Source organism: Miscanthus floridulus, chromosome 9 (genome assembly GCF_019320115.1).
Source record: "Miscanthus floridulus cultivar M001 chromosome 9, ASM1932011v1, whole genome shotgun sequence".
NCBI lineage: Eukaryota > Viridiplantae > Streptophyta > Magnoliopsida > Poales > Poaceae > Miscanthus > Miscanthus floridulus.
Window position 1 is genome coordinate 131,931,083 of NC_089588.1, and position 16,330 is coordinate 131,947,412.

Below are 16,330 nucleotides of genomic sequence, written 5' to 3' on the forward strand. Positions count from 1 at the left end.
ATTCATCTCGCTCACGGAGCCAAAATCAAAGCCAAAGCAAGGGAATAAATTGTATGGACCTGTGGGTCCAAAGCAAGGACGTCAACCTATATATGCTCCCACGATACTTGGGCGGCCGTTGCCGGCACCCATGCCTAACGTACGGCTGACGCAAACGCTAATAATCTCAGCTCAGGAAGGTATCAGGTAGAGGTGGAGCCATTAATTATTAGTCAGATATATATAGAGAGAGAACCCCAAGTACATATAGTATAGTACAAAATTAAATAATTGTAATGATCATTCATATGTTAATTAATGGCACAGAAATTTCCATTAGGTATGCAGGATCAAATCTCTATAACTAATCTTCTTCTTTTTTTACAATTTTACAACATACAAAATGTGATGGTATGCTAAGGTTGGTGAAAAAATTAATACAGATCTATGGATTGCTGTCAGATCTAAACTTGGTACCACTGCCGGAATTGAATTTGACGAAGAACAGTCGACAGTGATGGGCTCGACTATCATTGCCAGTTCCACTCCCGACAGTGACAAGACATTATCACTGTCAGGTCAAGGCTTAACCCTGAGGAGTGGACCCACCTGCTGGCAAAAGATTGGGGCGAACGATGCCGGCAGCAGGTTGGCCGACCAACTCCCTAGGTCGGCCGACCTACCATGAAGGCCAAATCCCGTCAAATTTGGTAGGTGATCTCCTACATACTTCAGGATCTCATCTCAGCCTGTGCGGCGCCAAGTCGGTGAATCAGAGGGTCGGCCGACCCTCTCCTTAGGTCTGCCAACCCCCTGGCCCACCAAATCCACAAAGTCAGTTTGGGGAATCTTCCACCGCCTTCTAGGATCAATCTAAGCCATGCATCAAGGTTGGTTCATAACGGAGAGCCGAGATGAAGCCTTGCCACGGATTCACGGGCCCAAAGGGTGGCAGGTGCCCCCTATAAAAGGACCCTCAGACCCCCTCCAAAAGGGCGTTCAAAAGAGAACCACAGACACACCACAAGAGAGCAATCTCCACTACACTCTCAAAATGTAGAAGTAGAATAGCTTTGTTGAGAGTTAGGGAGAGTTGAGATATACTCAGGTTCTGGAGGAGTGCTCTGTGGTTTGGTATACCTTTGTATCTTACCTTTGTAAGACTCATACCTTAATATAGTTATCTTATCTATTTACTTGTATGCCTTTTATGTTTATCTAGTTCATGCCTTAGATGTTTAGCTAAGTTTGGTTAGTATAGATGCATCACACCTTAGCATGGAATCTCCGCTCGCATCGAGTGCTCTAGTTTAGTACTTGACTAGAGTAGTAATCCATAGTTTAGACGTGGTGTCTAGACTATGGGTTACCTGAGTTTGAGCCTAATCCCACGGATAGTTGTGGTAGCCCCAGAGGTGACAGCTCTATCAGGCCTTTGTAATCCACCACGTTTGGATTGGTGTTCGTAGATCTTTTTTAGCAACCTTCCTCCGACCACTCTTTCTCACCTCCTTCGAGGGTCGGAAAGGTATTGTTGCTCCAAAGTGTTATTGTGTGTGATCGCTATGTTTTACCCATTCCTTAGTTATCCCCTCTGGCATGCTCTAGAATGAAACCATAGTAATAGAGAACAATATAGGAACTTTGTACTCACCCGTTGTCCTCTCAACTTGCTTGACTGCTCTTCTATCTTACCATGGAATTCTCCTATGTGTGTCATTATCCATAATTCCTATCTTTTGACTTACCCCTACTTTAGTCTAATAGGTATACTAGTTAGTAGACACATGATGGTTAGCTATCACCTTTTTAACCATTGCTTCCCTATGGATAAATACTATACCTTGGAATACTCCTAGGTGAAATGCTACAACGGTATTCTGTGCGCTTGCGGAATATTCTACATGAGCATAAGAAATACCGACACTGCCAAGTTTGCCTTAGAGGCAGGTGTAGCAGTTAGGTCTCAAGTACCAATTTTTCCGCACTGGAAACATTACAAGCGACAGACCCAACATTTCGATGAATTTATGGCCAAGCTATCTGTAAGTATGGGTATCCTCTCTTGAAATTTAACTCTACCTTGAGCAACTTAGTACGTGAGTGTATTCCAGTCTGGTGTACGACAGACACACTACAAGTTGAAGCAAGCCTACTTCAACGACATCCCCGCTGATCAGATCAGAATGACCTCTCCTGTCTCTTACATTAATGACGCATAGTGGTGTGCACTTGTCGAAAAGTGGTCAAGTTGCAAGAACAAGGGGTGTGTGTGAAGTTATTGATTTCTTGTCTAGTTTTTCGGTGGTCTACTTGCGCTATAGTCTAACACAATTGTAGTTATAGGCAATCTCAGAGCAGAACAAGCGAAACCATGCAAAAGTCAAGTACCACCAGGCTACAAGATCTAGCTCCTACCAAGTTGCAAGCATATGTAAGTGATGGTTGTGTTACTCTTTTATATTCAATACACACTACCTTTGTATCAACAGAAACACATGTGCAATTTTTACAGAAAGACAAGAACAACAAGGACGCATAACATGATCAAGAAGTACTCGATGAAGAACATGATCGACCTCATGAAGATGTTGATGCAGTGGAAATCTTCAAGAACTTCCATAACAGTAGGAAAAAGGGACTGAGCGATGCTACAAGAGAAGCAGTTGAAAGTACCTTCATTTTCTTTCCTTGAAATCTGCTGAAGCCATTGCTATAAAAGAAGGAAAAGTAGCAGGAGCCTAATGTGGCACCATCATTTTGAAGTTATAATTTTACACCAGTCAATATGTTCATTGTGCTTATGTAATCTCTATCAGTAGTAGGCTGAGGAAGACCTATGCATTACTTGTTTATGAATTAATGTCTTGGTTTTGCAATTTATGTCCTCTTGCACTATCTGTAGCCTAATATTTACTCCTTGATTTTCACAAGAAGCTATGGAAACTATATAAGCATAGCTGTTGCTGATGGCCAGGAACCCATGCCTAGTGCTGATGTTGTTTTCAAGGTCCTCTCCCAGGCCAGCTGCAACATCTTTTTGAAGAATGCTGATATCCGGACAAGCTCCTCAAGAACATAGATATCGGTAGAGAGAGCGCTTTGAGAACAGCTTGTTGCTGAACAGAAAAGTTCAGCTGGCCTCGTCGAACAAGTGGATCAACTGAAGAGGAAGATAGAAAAGATTGAAAGGAAGTTTGAGGATTTCAAGAAACAGCAACAAGAGGAGTACAATAAGCTCCGTGAGCATATCATGCTCTTCAACGCTGGTAACTCTCAGTCTTCTTGATGCAGTGAACGTGTGTGGTTTGTTTGCTGGTTTGATGAGGTGAACTCGTGTGGCTACTTGATATATGAACTATGTCAGTGGTTTGTTGCTGACCTGAACTGTTGTTATTTGATTCAGGTTCAATAATTATGTATGTAGTCATTTTTGTGCAGCAATTTTATCTGGAATTATTTTTTCTGATGTAATGATTGATGTGCATGTGGCACACGCCACGTCGTTAAATAAAAATTTGACACATGGACAAACCAGTGAATGACACGTGTAAGAGCTAGGACACGACATGTTGTCCAATACAAATCCAAAGCCGTGGTACAAATCCATCTAACCACATGGTCGAAATAAAAAAAGACGCGTGGGTAGTTTAGGGCGCGACACATGGTCCACTAAAAAACTGACGTGCGGATGTACAGCATCGCGACACATGGCCGAATAAGAAAAAGACACATGCGATATTGTGGTCATGCCATGTGGACCAATAAAAATACGATACATGGTCCAATGAAGAAGTGACGCGTGGGCCAACGGCAACACGACACGTGTGCCAATAAAAACCTGACAAGTGGAACAACACAGACACCACATGTGGTCTAGTAAGAACCTGAAACGTGTAAGAACAAGAGAGGGCCACGTTGTCCAATAAGAAGGTGACACGTCACCCAAAGCATCTCCAATGTAACCGGCTGTAGTATCTACACATGGAAGCATCTCCAATGGAAGCATCCGCCAGTGTGGCTGCCCCCTGCCACGCATGCCAAAATAGTTCTATGACGGTCAGTTTTTCGTCACAGAACAAACCACTTCTATGACGAGTCGCTTGGATTCGTCCTACATGAACAAATATGACGCGCACTTTTTGACGAACGATTTTTCATCATAAATTCATCATAAAACTGAATTTATAACGAATATCGCTTGTTCAGTGACGAAAGTTGTTTGTCATGTATGTGCAGATTTCTACTAGTGGGAACCGGAGCCCACGCCCCGAGGCGGGGGGGGGGGGGCATAGGACAGTGCAACTGAGCCCGGAAAGGAAGGCACCCGTGGCCCTGACGAATCCCCCGGCTCCCCTGCTGTGTGTGCCTCAGACACGCCACCGCCGGCCGGCCCCGAGGTCAGTGGCCTTCAGATTTTCCTTTGCTTTTGAGATTTGAACTGTCGATTAGCTAGCTTGCTCTGTTGAATTTGCTTTTCTATGTGAGAACAAGCTAGGATCATAGTGTTGGTTTCTGAAACTACATGGGGAAGAGAATGCAGCTTAATGGACAGGGAGAATTAATTAAGCTAGCCTTTTTTTGGTAGAATGTACTCTTGTTGAGAAATCCATGAACTGGTGTCTGGTGTGTGGTGTGGCTGCCTGCGTCTAGTAAGCAGCACTGCCCTGTTCGCTTGATCGTTTCTGTGGCTTATAAGCCGGCTGATGCTGTTTTGTTGTGAGAGAAAAACATTATATCATGACTGATACGATCAAGCGAACAGGGTATTCAACATTTTAGTCTTGTCAATGGCCTGCGATTTTTTTTTAATGTTTTGATTTGATGATGATGTTTATTGTTAATCCTCTTTGTTTGGTGTAATATTGGTTGAGAAAGGTGTTACCTTGTCCATGCCTACACATACCTGCACTATACAAGGTCTGCTGCTACCTTTCAGAGTTTCAGTATGAGGGGAGCAGCCAGGCAGAGACCTGTTGACTGTCGAGTGAGGAGAGTGTACGGGATCACATCGTTTCAGGTTTACACAACGCTGTTTACCTGGCCCATTCCCAGTAAAATAGTTTACTGCTGTGTGTTATCAGTCATTACAACTAGAGGTCCAAGCACTAGTAACCATTATACAGATTGAGATTATCTACTACTTTGCCATTTTTATTCAAAGAAAAAGGAGCCTATACCCTACACCCACAGTGAAACAAATTGAAAGTAAAGTCAGAGAGATAGTAGGCTATAACCAAGGAAAAGAAAAGTCTACAAAGATAAACATTGGAGCATAATATTTTTTATGGCCCCCATGCACATACTAATTTTCATTAAGTGTCTCCCATAATACGGTTTTAATGCTAGGATATAGTAAAGCATTTATATGAATGATTTTGTTATTTATTGGAATTGACACTGTAGTTTAGTGAAAATGGCTGTTCAGTTATGGGAAATTTTGTTCTGTTCTTCAGATTTCAAAATCTCAGTGAAGGTTGGTCATCTTGCTTTTTTACATACCGAAAGATAGGTAATATGTGCTATGAAATGTAAAGTGGGAGGCCAGGAACACATGATCGAAACACACGTTATATAGATGCCTAGTAGAATATTCAGTTTATTTCATCATCACACTTTGGAGTTATTGCTCGAAAAAAAAGGGCATCATGCTCTGCAGTTTCTAACTAAGACTTTGGTTATATATTATATGGGGGTGAAGTATGTTGTATTTTAACACTGTGGACTAGTATAACATCACTAGTTTGATTGTATCAGTCATTAATGTTTCATAGGGAGTTCAAGTTGTTCTAAAAGGGCTCGAATTTTTTAGGTCAATGCACGATTGGGCTATGATGCTTAGGGAGTTAGGGGTCACATAGAAACATGTGGTGATTCTGAACTAAACATGTGGTGGTAGAAGCGGTCATGGGTACTGTTATTGACACATGGTATTGTTTCCCAGTGCCACACTTAGTACTATAGCCAGGGTTGACACTTAGTACGGATTCCAAGTAATGCACCAGTTTGTTATACTAGGAAAAGTACTACTACATATTTGTCCCTGGCTACATATTTATTTGATCAACTGCCTTGTACAGATCTTTTTCCATATGCGAAGTGCAACTGCTACAGAGGTACTAAGTGAATTACAGTAACATAGATACACTTCCCAATGAGCACAATGTTGAAAATTCTTCTTTGATGGCCAAGATTTCAGCATAAACCTCCTCTGTTCTTGGCCGATCCTTGGGTGACATCTCAGAACATTTTAGACCAAGATTTGCAAGTTGCATGGCACAGTGCTGCATTTCAACCATTTCTTGTCCTCCGTCTTCACCTTCATGATATCCAGTGAGATTTGGTTCTAAAATGTTATGGATATTCAGTGGAAGTGATGACTCCACAAAGATGCGGATGTTTACACCATCCTTAAACATGTCATCAGTTGGTCGCCTTCCTGTAATAATCTCCAGCAGAATAATTCCATAGCTGTAGATGTCACCCTCAACTGAGATTTTGCACCCCACGCCATACTCTGCAATGTTGTGCAAAACTTAATAAGAAAATCCTCCACTTAGCTTTTTCAGAAAATTGGGAAAAATATAGTTAAGATGCCAAAGCATCATTTACAGGACAAATATCATATATACTTAAGTACAATTAATTCTGATTAAAAAAAAACAAGAGTGAAACATGTGGTCACCTGGTGCAATGTATCCGATAGATCCTCTCGGTCCTACAGCACTCGATGAATTATTGAATCCTGTTGAAAGGTCAACAGACAGAAACTTTGCAAGACCGAAATCACTGAGAGATGCAACCATTTCATCATTCAAAAGGACATTGCTTGGTTTCAGATCACGATGTACCAATGGAGGAGTGCATCGATTATGAAGATAGTCCAATGCAGCAGCGATATCCACAGCTATTGCTATTCGTGTGCCTAAACTCAATGGTCTTTTCATGCTTTTTGTGTACTCTTTTTGATGGAGCCAACTTTCTAGGTTACCATTTACCATGTACTCAAGAATGAGTGCTTTGAATTCATTTCCAGTTGGATCAAATGTTGAACATACACTAATCACTCTTATAAGATTCCGATGGCGAGTATTTCTCAATGCCTCACATTCAGAAAGGAAGTTACTTGGTGCTCCAAATTGGTCAAGCATGAATACCTTTATGGCAACTGCACATTCTTCAACATTGAATTGACCTTTGTACACCAATCCAAATCTTCCGGATCCAACAAGACTGTTAGGAGAGAAACCATCTGTTGCTTTGAATAAATCACCGTACGAGAAATTCTTTAGCTTCTTTAATGATTGGTTGGTTAGTTGCTTTCCTTTCCTTCTCTTCTTCAAAACAATGACAGCAACACACGCCATTGTGACTGCAACTACACTAGCAAGTGAAACCAGAACAGCTAAAATGTAGGAATGCTTCTTTGTTTGGGGTCCTGATGTCAAGCACTGTGGTACTTGTAGATCTGGAGACATTGCACACAACTTATTGTTTCCTTGGATGTACACATCATTCGGTTTAGCAAAGATGCCGCCTCCAGGGACAGGGCCCTCAAGGTCATTGAAGGATAGATTTAGAGTCTGTAAAGAGATAAGTGACTCCAAAAATACAGGAATGCTACCAGACAAGTTATTCTTGGAAAGATCCATCACAGTGATGCCTTTTAAGTTGATGAAAGAATCTGGGATGCTTCCTTGCAGATTATTTGTTTCTAAGTGGAGAGACTCCAGAAGAAGGCACTGACCAAGTGTGGAGGGGATCTCACCTGATAATCGATTGTTGGAAAGACTAAGTGAATTCAAATTGATCAATCCACCAATCTCAAAAGGTATGTCCCCAGTGAGTTTGTTATTGGACAAGTCTAAGCCTTCAGAAAGTGTAGATATCAGAAAGAGTTGCCGTGGAATGGCTCCGTACAAGCTATTGGAAGAAAGATTGAGTGTTGTCAATTGTTTGCAGCCATCTAAACTAGAAGGTATGAGTCCGGTCAAATTGTTTTCCTGAAAAAGTAGTTTAGTAAGCTGCTCTAACTCCCCAATTGATTGTGGAATTTCTCCAGAAAGTTGGTTTTTGGATAGGGTTAGAATGGACAAGTTTTGGAGGTTCCCAAGCGTGTCTGGAATATTCCCTGAGAGAAAATTTTTATCTAACTGAATGACCATGAGATTCATGAGGTTTCCTATCTTTGACGGTATAGAACCTGTCAATTTGTTTTCTTTTAGAACCATGACCTCTAAGCTTTTTGGGATATCGGTGATATAAGTAGATATTACACCTTGGAGGTTGTTTCTGTCTAACCATAAATTCTTTAATCGGGTGCAGTTCACTAGAGAGGACATGAAAGACCAATCTCCAGCTTCAAGCCTATTTTCACCTAGATCTAGGTAACTCAACAAGGCCAGGGATCCCAGTGAAGGAATAACACCCATGAATGCGTTGCTACGGAGATCTAGATATTGCAAATTTGTGGCATTGGCCAGTGAAGCTGGAATTGGACCTTCAAACCTGCTCCCTTCCAATATCAACTTTGTGATGCTTGTAAGGGTGTTGCCGATATTGGCGGGAAGCGTACCGACAAGTTGGTTGGCCCCAAGTCCAACAAAAGTAAGAGAGGAGATGTTATAAAGTGCAGGTGCAACGGTGCCTGACAAGTTGTTATAGCTGAGGTCTAGTGCTTGTAGGGTTTTAAGCTTACCTAAGCTCTCTGGAATCCTTCCTTGTAAGCTGTTATAAGAAAGCAGTAAGAAAGCCAGGGAAGAAAGATTACCAATTGAGCTAGGAATCTCTCCAGACAGATTGTTTTGGTATAAGCTAAGGTAATTCAGTGCCGAGGAAGATGCCTGCGAGAAAGGTGGGACAGACCTAGAAAGAGCATTTTGTGAGAGATCTATGTAATACAGAGATGTGCTGTTGAACAGAGCAGTGGGTATCTCTCCAGTAAGGCTATTATTCTGAAGATTCACCCACGTCAGGTTTTTGCTGATCTGCCCTAAAAATTCAGGAATGCTTCCAGTCAGATTATTGCTGGGGAGAAACAGTGTGTACAGATTGGGTAGCAGGCCAAGCTGTGGAGGGATGCTTCCCTGAAGATTGTTGTAGCCAAGAATAATAGTCTGAAGGGATGAGCACCGAGCAAGCCTTGGAGGGATCTCACCTTGGAGGGAATTGCTATCAAGGTCGATTGTTTCAAGACGGGAACATGCGGATATTGCCTCTGGTATCTCACCGCGAAGGGAGTTCATGCTGAGGTTGAAGTACCGAAGCTGGGTTAGCCGGCCGATGTCAGGAGAAATCTGGCCATCGAGCTGGTTGTTGGGCATGTGGATCCTTTCAAGGAAGCTGAGGTTGGCGACGCAAGGGAATATGCTGCCAGCGATGTTCTTGGATTCAAGGTCCAGTGCAATGACTCGAGATGCCTGCTGTCTGCTGCCGCATGTCACCCCATGCCACTTGCAGAACACACGGGATTCGTCTCTCCATGAGGCCAATGCACCTGATGGGTCGAGGAGCTGAGATTTGAGACAGAGGAGAGCACTGGATTCATTCAGTGCGGCGGGTGATGTGTGTTGACACAAGGCAAGGAAGTGGATGGAGATGAAAGCAAGCAGCGGCAGGATGGAATTGCTGTGGATGGCTATGTGAGACATTGTTTCTATGCATATATGGATGGATGCATGTGTAGATCATCCTGCTGCCTTGGGCTAACCGTATATGATGAGGTTATATAGAGCTTCATGCCTGTTGCACTGTATGAATCTGACTTCACAAGCCTGTCACCCTCTCCTTCAGCAATAGGACTATTCAACATCTTGCCGCAAAGAGTCAATAAAGGAGCTTTTATATTGCGCTCTGATCTACAAAATAAAGGAGCTTGCACCTTTTCATTTTAGAAATAAGCATCCGGCTTGCCTGGCATAGATTAATAGAGGAGACAATGAAAATGAGATATTTCAAGCAGACAAAAAAAAAGTCTCGGTCAACTACACAAGCTCGAGAACAGGACTCATGCATTATGACCAAAGCACTTACCACCACGGAATGATTTCTCCCATTTTTAAACTCACACTAGACACCAAGTTCCTGGCCATTCAGTTAGACTAAACAGAACTAATCGGTTCTTTAGTTCATCTTAAATTTCAGTTACCCAAAAAATTCAGTTCATCTTAAACTGGGTGGCCATCAGCATGAAAAATCAAGTATTCGATGCATGTGTAACTTTCTACTCCCTCCAACCTAGAAACAATGTAACTCACCTTTTAGAATTAAGTATATTTGTGATATCGAATAAATATTATTAGATTACTAATACAATAGAATTTATAGTAAATCTATTTAGAGATATAAATGTTGATACTATTTTCTATAAATGTAATAAATTCTAAATTCTTTTTCCTTGTTTCAAACCTAGAATTGTATTTTTTTTTTGGACGGAACGAGCAAAGATACAACGTGTCACCCTCTGTTATTGCAGCGATGAAAGCCAGTCAACATCGTCACGAAGACTCACGGGTAGGGATGAAAACGGATCGGATACGAACGGATATCACTGAAATCAAATTTGTTTTCATATTTCTGTCCGGATTCGGATTCGAATACGGATAGTGTTAACCATGCCGGATAGGATACGATTAGATATCGACATCATAAATATGCGATTTGAGTATTCGGATACGGATACGGTGTCGGATGTTGAATATCCGGACTCGGATACAGACAGATCTGAACCCCTCTAAACGGATTCGGTCTCGAATACGATCGGAAAATATCCGTACCGTTTTCACCCCTACTCACTGGTCAATAGTCTCTGACGTGAACGGCCAGTCGGCCACTGATTTCATAATGTGATGGACGACTGGTCTCTGTATTGGTTATGCCACTTGATGACCTAGACTTTCTCTGCGCCATGATGGACCAAAGATGCTTGCACAGAACTTGAATGTATCGCTTACGATATGCTGACGTATGTAAAAATTTGACTCAGTTCGCTCTGAATAGGCTAGTACGGATGTGTTTACTAAAATACAAGCCTACCATCCTCTTATATTTTAGGGGCTCTTGCGTTTGTACCCTTGTTTTGTATCGAAATTGTGATTTTGCCCCTATTTTTTTGACTTTGTGAATTTACCCCTACTGTGCCATTCACGAAGCACCAGTTTGCCCCTGCTCCGTCATCCACCCCTAACGGTGTTAAACTTTGTACAAAAGGACATGAATGCCCATGCGATTTTGCCCCTGTTTGTTATGCCTAATTGTGATTTTACCCTGATTTGGAATTAGACTTTTTTATTGTATGCTGACAATTGATTAAATTTGGTCAAACATATTTGGCACAACTTGAAATTATTTGAACTCAGATTTAATATTGAAAAATATTCAAACATATTTGTCATCTGCTCCTATTCTTGCTGCTCGGCCAGAGTAGGATAAACTGAACAAAAAGAAGCTTCTTTGTGCTTTCAGATTACAGAGAATCAGAGATGGAGTGTGTGTCGTCCAAGATCCTGGAGAAATCAGGGAGCTTTCAGGAGAAGGTGAGCTGCAGCCTGGGCCACAGCTTCTAGAGGAGCAGCGCGATCGAGGAGATCATCCTATCCACCTCTAAGAGCAACGGCAACCAGTTCCTGGCCCTCCTCCGCAGCTCCACCTCGTCGGCCAGGAAAGCCAAGGAGCCCGCCGAGGTGCATAGCCCCGCGACGGCGCCGGCGCCGGCCGAGCCGCCGGCCAAGATCGAGACGATCGACGTGTCAGAGCTGCTCGCCGGTCTGGAGGAGGAAGAGGGCTGCACGGCGGAGCAAGCGCGGGAACGGCGGCAGAGCAGTCGCGACGAAGACGACGCTTCGTGGTCCGCGTCGGACGGGAGAGCGAGGAGCTTCCGCACGGTGGAGTTCGACGCGATGGTACTGACGCAGCAACAGCAGACGCAGAGCGAGAGCGGCTCGCCGTCGGAACGACCAACCGCGCTGGCACCGGAACAGGAGGAGGAGCTCGCTACAGCCACGGCGGCGCCCGCGGCGGTGACGGCCTCGACCGTGGAGGATCAGGCGGGTCCGGGTTGAAGGCCGCCGTTGGAGCCAAGAGGCGGGCGAGGGCGCGGCAGCTGGGCGAGCTAAATGTGCCGGCGGCGGCGTTCGACTTCTCCATCTCCAAGTCCGGCAGGCTGCGGGACTGGCTGCGCCCGGGGGGCAGATCTTCTCGCCGGGCTCCTACGTCACGCCCCGGTTCGGGACGTCACCGCCGGCTGAGCGCGGAGGAGGAGCTGCCGGCGAGCAGCAGCAGCAGCAGGCGCTGTTCGACACGGAGCTGGTCGCGCAGTTCGAGCGCGCCATGGAGCAGCTGTCGGAGGACGAGGGCCGCGCAGCGCGCATGCCAGCCATGCCGTGACGCCTGCCCAGCGGCACCCGCCGCGCCGCGAGCTCGCATGGCTGCAGCGCCCGCCCAGCCGCGCCCCCGTCGCGGCCGCCGCACCCACCGCAGCGCCCGCCTTGCCGCGCCTGCTGCGTCGCGAGCCCACCGGCCGTGCCTCCCCCGTCGATGTCGTGCGCCCAGCCCAATAGGGCGGATTTGCCCCATCGGTATTTGCGAGCGCGGGGTCGCGAGGGCCACCGTCGCGCCGATGCGGGGTTGCCGGAGCGCCATGGCCGGCGGGCGTAGGGGCGCGCTGTCCGCACGAAGCTTTCGCGTCAGTCGCGAACAGATAGCAACGAAGAGGACGAGCGGATAAGAATGAAGAGGAAGGGGCATTTTAGTCATTTTGCATCTGATTTTATGTGTTTTGTTTTTTTTAATCGTTTAATCAGCCTCTAAATAATGGACATCCAAACCAGGGGCAAACGGCTCATTCGTTTCAAAATAACAGGGGTAAAATCACAAAGTTAAAAAAATAAGGATAAAATCACAATTGAACTTCTGAACAGGGGCAAAAACACTGTTTTCCCTATATTTTAATAAAACAACATGTCTATCAACGCGTGCCCTTGTAAGGGCTATAATCTTAAGAGACATAAGTGTTAGAAATTCGTGAATGAACTTTGTACTTACAACTGACTAAATTGCTTATCCTTGCATGTGCACGATTCCACTGTTCATTTGCAAACACTGTATGGCTTAGATATTTAGGGCCTGTTTGATCACCAACTAAACTTTAGCCGGCTAAGTTTAGCTGCTAGGGATTCAGCTAAAAGACCAGCTAAAGTTTAGCTAATTATACACTAGTACAGAAATCATTTTTAGCAACGCCACCGTTTTCTATCAGAGGCGGTTCAACTAACACGCCGCCTCTAACCGCATCGGTGAGCACTGTAGCTCCGTGACCGCCTCTGAAGATCCATCTTCAGGGGCGGTTCTATTAGGAAAACCGCCTCTGAAATACGTCCATTTTTTGGGGCGGTTGGTTTAAGAGAACCGCCCCTGAAAATGAATCTTCAAAGGCGGTCCTCCTTACAAAATCGTCTCTAAAAGTGACCTCTTTTCAAAGATGGCTCCTTAAGAGAACCGCCCCTACAGATGAATTAATAGAGGCGGTTCTCTTTAGTCAACTGCCCTTAAAAATGCCACCCCCAAATACCCCATCTTTCTCCTCGGGACATTCTGCATGCTGAGCACCATTAGCTCACTTGGAGGGCGAGAAATAACAAAAATAGAGGGGGAGGTTTTGCCCTTTGAACCTTTGAAGGAGTTGGGTTTGAGAGGTGAGATAGTGACATCCCTAAACTCTTTTCAAACCTTAAGATATATTAATAAAACTATAAATATGACAAAAGTTATTTTTAAAAAATAAGCTTATACATTTTGTTTAAAACAGGTACTTGAAAGGGTAAACCAGGTACTTGGAGATATGTTGAGAGCTTGTGCCATTTCTTTTCCTGAGAAGGGACGAATGCTTGAACTTAGCTGAGTTTTCTTACAACAATAGCTATCAAGAAAGCATTCGTATGGCGCCCTTTGAAGCTCTGTATGGAAAGAAATGTAGGACACCACTTAACTGGGTTGAAGTGGGAGACCGTGGATATTTTGGGCCTGATTTTATCAAAGAAGCTCGAGAGCAAGTCAGTATTATTCAGAGTCATTTGAAGGCAGCTCAGAGCCGACAGAAAGCTTATGCGGACAAGCAAAGAAGGCCTTTGCAGTTTATAGTTGGGGATCATGTGTACCTCAAGGTGTCTCCTATGAGAGGGGTGCATCGGTTTGGCGTCCGTGGCAAGTTATCCCCTCGATATGTGGGCCCTTACAAGGTTTCGAGCAGTGTGGCCCAGTTGCTTATCGTCTCCAACTTCTAGAGATTTTATCGGCGGTACACAATGTGATTCACGTATCGCAGTTGAAGAAATGTTTGCGGGTCCCTAATGAAGCTGTGGAAATTGAAGGACTTCCCCTCCAGCGTGACTTGACGTATATCGAGCATCCTATCAAGATCTTAGATGAGAAAGAATGAGTGACTAGAAACAATGTGGTGAAGTTCTACAAAGTTCAGTGGCAAAACCACTCGAAGGATGAAGCAACGTGGGAGCAAGAAAGTTATATTTTGAAGCATTATCCCCACCTTCTTTCTAGTCCACTGAGGTAGTTGTGTTAAATCAAAATGTACTCCTTACCTCTTTTCCCACACTAGGCACGTGAAATCTCAGGACGAGATTTTGTTTATGGGGGGTAGATTTGTAACACCCTCAGTGTTACACTGTAAATCATTTGCTAAAACATGTCATGAGCATTGTGTTTATGTGTTAATGCATCTAATATAGAGGGTAGATCAATTTCCGTAACTCAAAACGATCAACGGAAACGCGAAACGAAAGTTACATTCCATTGTCACGTAATATCACTTAGGGTTTAAAACCAATTTTATTAAGCGAAAATGCTATAGAACATACATGTGATACTTTAATAAAGTTAGAAGTACAAACTTTGTAGATGACGATGAAATACCTGCGGTTAAATAATGAATTCACTAGCTATCTGGTCTAATAGATTGGAAATTGAATTTGACGTGAATCCGATCAAGACTTAGTCGATTTCGTAAGTCTGAAAAATGTTTTGACAAAGCTGTGTTTGGCAATTTTTGTAGAGTAATTGGGTTAAGGAGTGCTATGGTTTTATGGCTGGTTTTAGTAGCCTAATATGCCCTCTTAAGAATGGCATAGGTGGTTTGGCAATTGAATCAACGATTTGGATTTTTCGGACGCTTTAAAAAGCGTGCATGGCACATTATTGGCCGGTTTCAGCGACTAGGCGCGGTCACCGTGCCTCGGCACTCGGCGTCGCAGCGCCGGCTCATCCAACGCGCGCACACATGAGCACCGCCGCGTAGGCCCCGCGTCGCCGCTACTAAAACCACCCAGGCATGTGTTGCACGAGCAGAGCACGCACACGCGCGCGCCGCGCACCGCCGCGTTTGACGGGTCGCTGGGGGCCGGTTGGCCTGGCCACTCTGCCCCACCGCTATCGTCGTGGGCCCGATGCCCTGGCTAGTCCACTGCCGCCTGCCTCGCCGTGTCACTGCCGCTGCCTTTGCGTCGCGTCGTGTCTACGCTGCTCTGCGTTGTTCCTCTCTGACCAGGTGGATGTCGTCCGCCTGTGCCGCTGCGTCATTGCCATCCCGACTTCGTGCACGTGGGCTTGCCAAGGCTACTCGTGTGTCGTTCGCCATTAATGGCACCACGGCCGCCCTGCCGCACTGCCACTGCCTGCGCGCGAGCACGTTCCTCTCCTTGCTGCGGTGGTTCGCAGTGAGTGCACGTGTGCGGTCGTTGCGTCCCGCCAAAGCTCGGGCAAGCAGCCGGACCCATCCCCTTCTTTTCTGCTCCCTCCTCTGTTGCCTGGGCCAGCCAAGCCACGCCATCAATTTGGCATGGATGGGTCATGTCCATTCAATTCGGCACGCTCTCGACTCCGTCTTCGAGCCTGCTAGCCGACCGACCCCACATCGTGTCCAATCGTGCCTTGGTAAGCTCCAATTTGGAGCTGGGTCTCCGCTGTCGTGCCATTAAAGGCTAAGCCCATCGTTGCCATGGGCACTACCCACCTTGTCATCCTAAGCCAAATTGGTTGCACCCCTAGCCTCGCCTCGCAGTCCTTCTCGACGTGCGCACCTGAGCCGCGCCATCACTGCTTTCCTCACGGCCCACCATCGCCCTTGCCGCGTGCACGTGGTCGGCTCTACTAGGGCAGTCTCTGGCCGCACCACCACTTCGTGTAGGATCACGGTGAGACCCTAATGCTCCTCTATTGTCCGTATTTCTTCTCCGGTTGCGGAGCTGGACTGAATGGGGTTACCGCCGTCGTAGGTTGGCCGTCGCCATAGAGGGAGCTCCTGGACGCGTCCCCATTCATCTCTTCATCGCCCACCGCTTCG

The 16,330-nt window shown here is 45.3% G+C and overlaps 2 protein-coding genes and 1 pseudogene across 2 annotated transcripts in view; 1 reads left to right on the forward strand and 2 right to left on the reverse strand.

Annotated features, from left to right (window-relative positions):
* Nucleotides 1–5,028, reverse strand: part of LOC136480967 (auxin response factor 13-like) — a 7,406-nt gene extending 2,378 nt beyond the window's left edge. Inside the window, exon 1 of the mRNA XM_066478378.1 lies at nt 5,020–5,028. Coding sequence (XP_066334475.1) covers nt 5,020–5,028 — 9 coding nt within the window. The remainder of the gene's footprint in view (nt 1–5,019) is intronic.
* A 922-nt stretch (nt 5,029–5,950) lies between these two features.
* Nucleotides 5,951–9,731, reverse strand: LOC136482967 (receptor kinase-like protein Xa21). Its single transcript, XM_066480117.1, has 2 exons — nt 6,665–9,731; nt 5,951–6,496 (listed from the first exon to the last, which is right to left on the reverse strand). The coding sequence occupies exons 1-2, from the start codon at nt 9,627–9,629 to the stop codon at nt 6,108–6,110; spliced, it is 3,354 nt and encodes a 1,117-aa protein (XP_066336214.1). The 5' UTR covers nt 9,630–9,731; the 3' UTR covers nt 5,951–6,107.
* A 1,728-nt stretch (nt 9,732–11,459) lies between these two features.
* On the forward strand, nt 11,460–12,363 carry LOC136480968 (uncharacterized; annotated as a pseudogene).
* The last annotated feature ends 3,967 nt before the right edge of the window (nt 12,364–16,330 follow it).

Coding starts and splice junctions, on each gene's coding strand:
- LOC136482967 (XM_066480117.1), bottom strand. CDS start 9,629: ATGTCTCACATAGCCATCCACAGCAATTCCATCCTGCCGCTGCTTGCT. Junction 6,497..6,664: donor TATCGGATACATTGCACCAG/GTGACCACATGT, acceptor ACAACATTGCAG/AGTATGGCGTGGGGTGCAAA.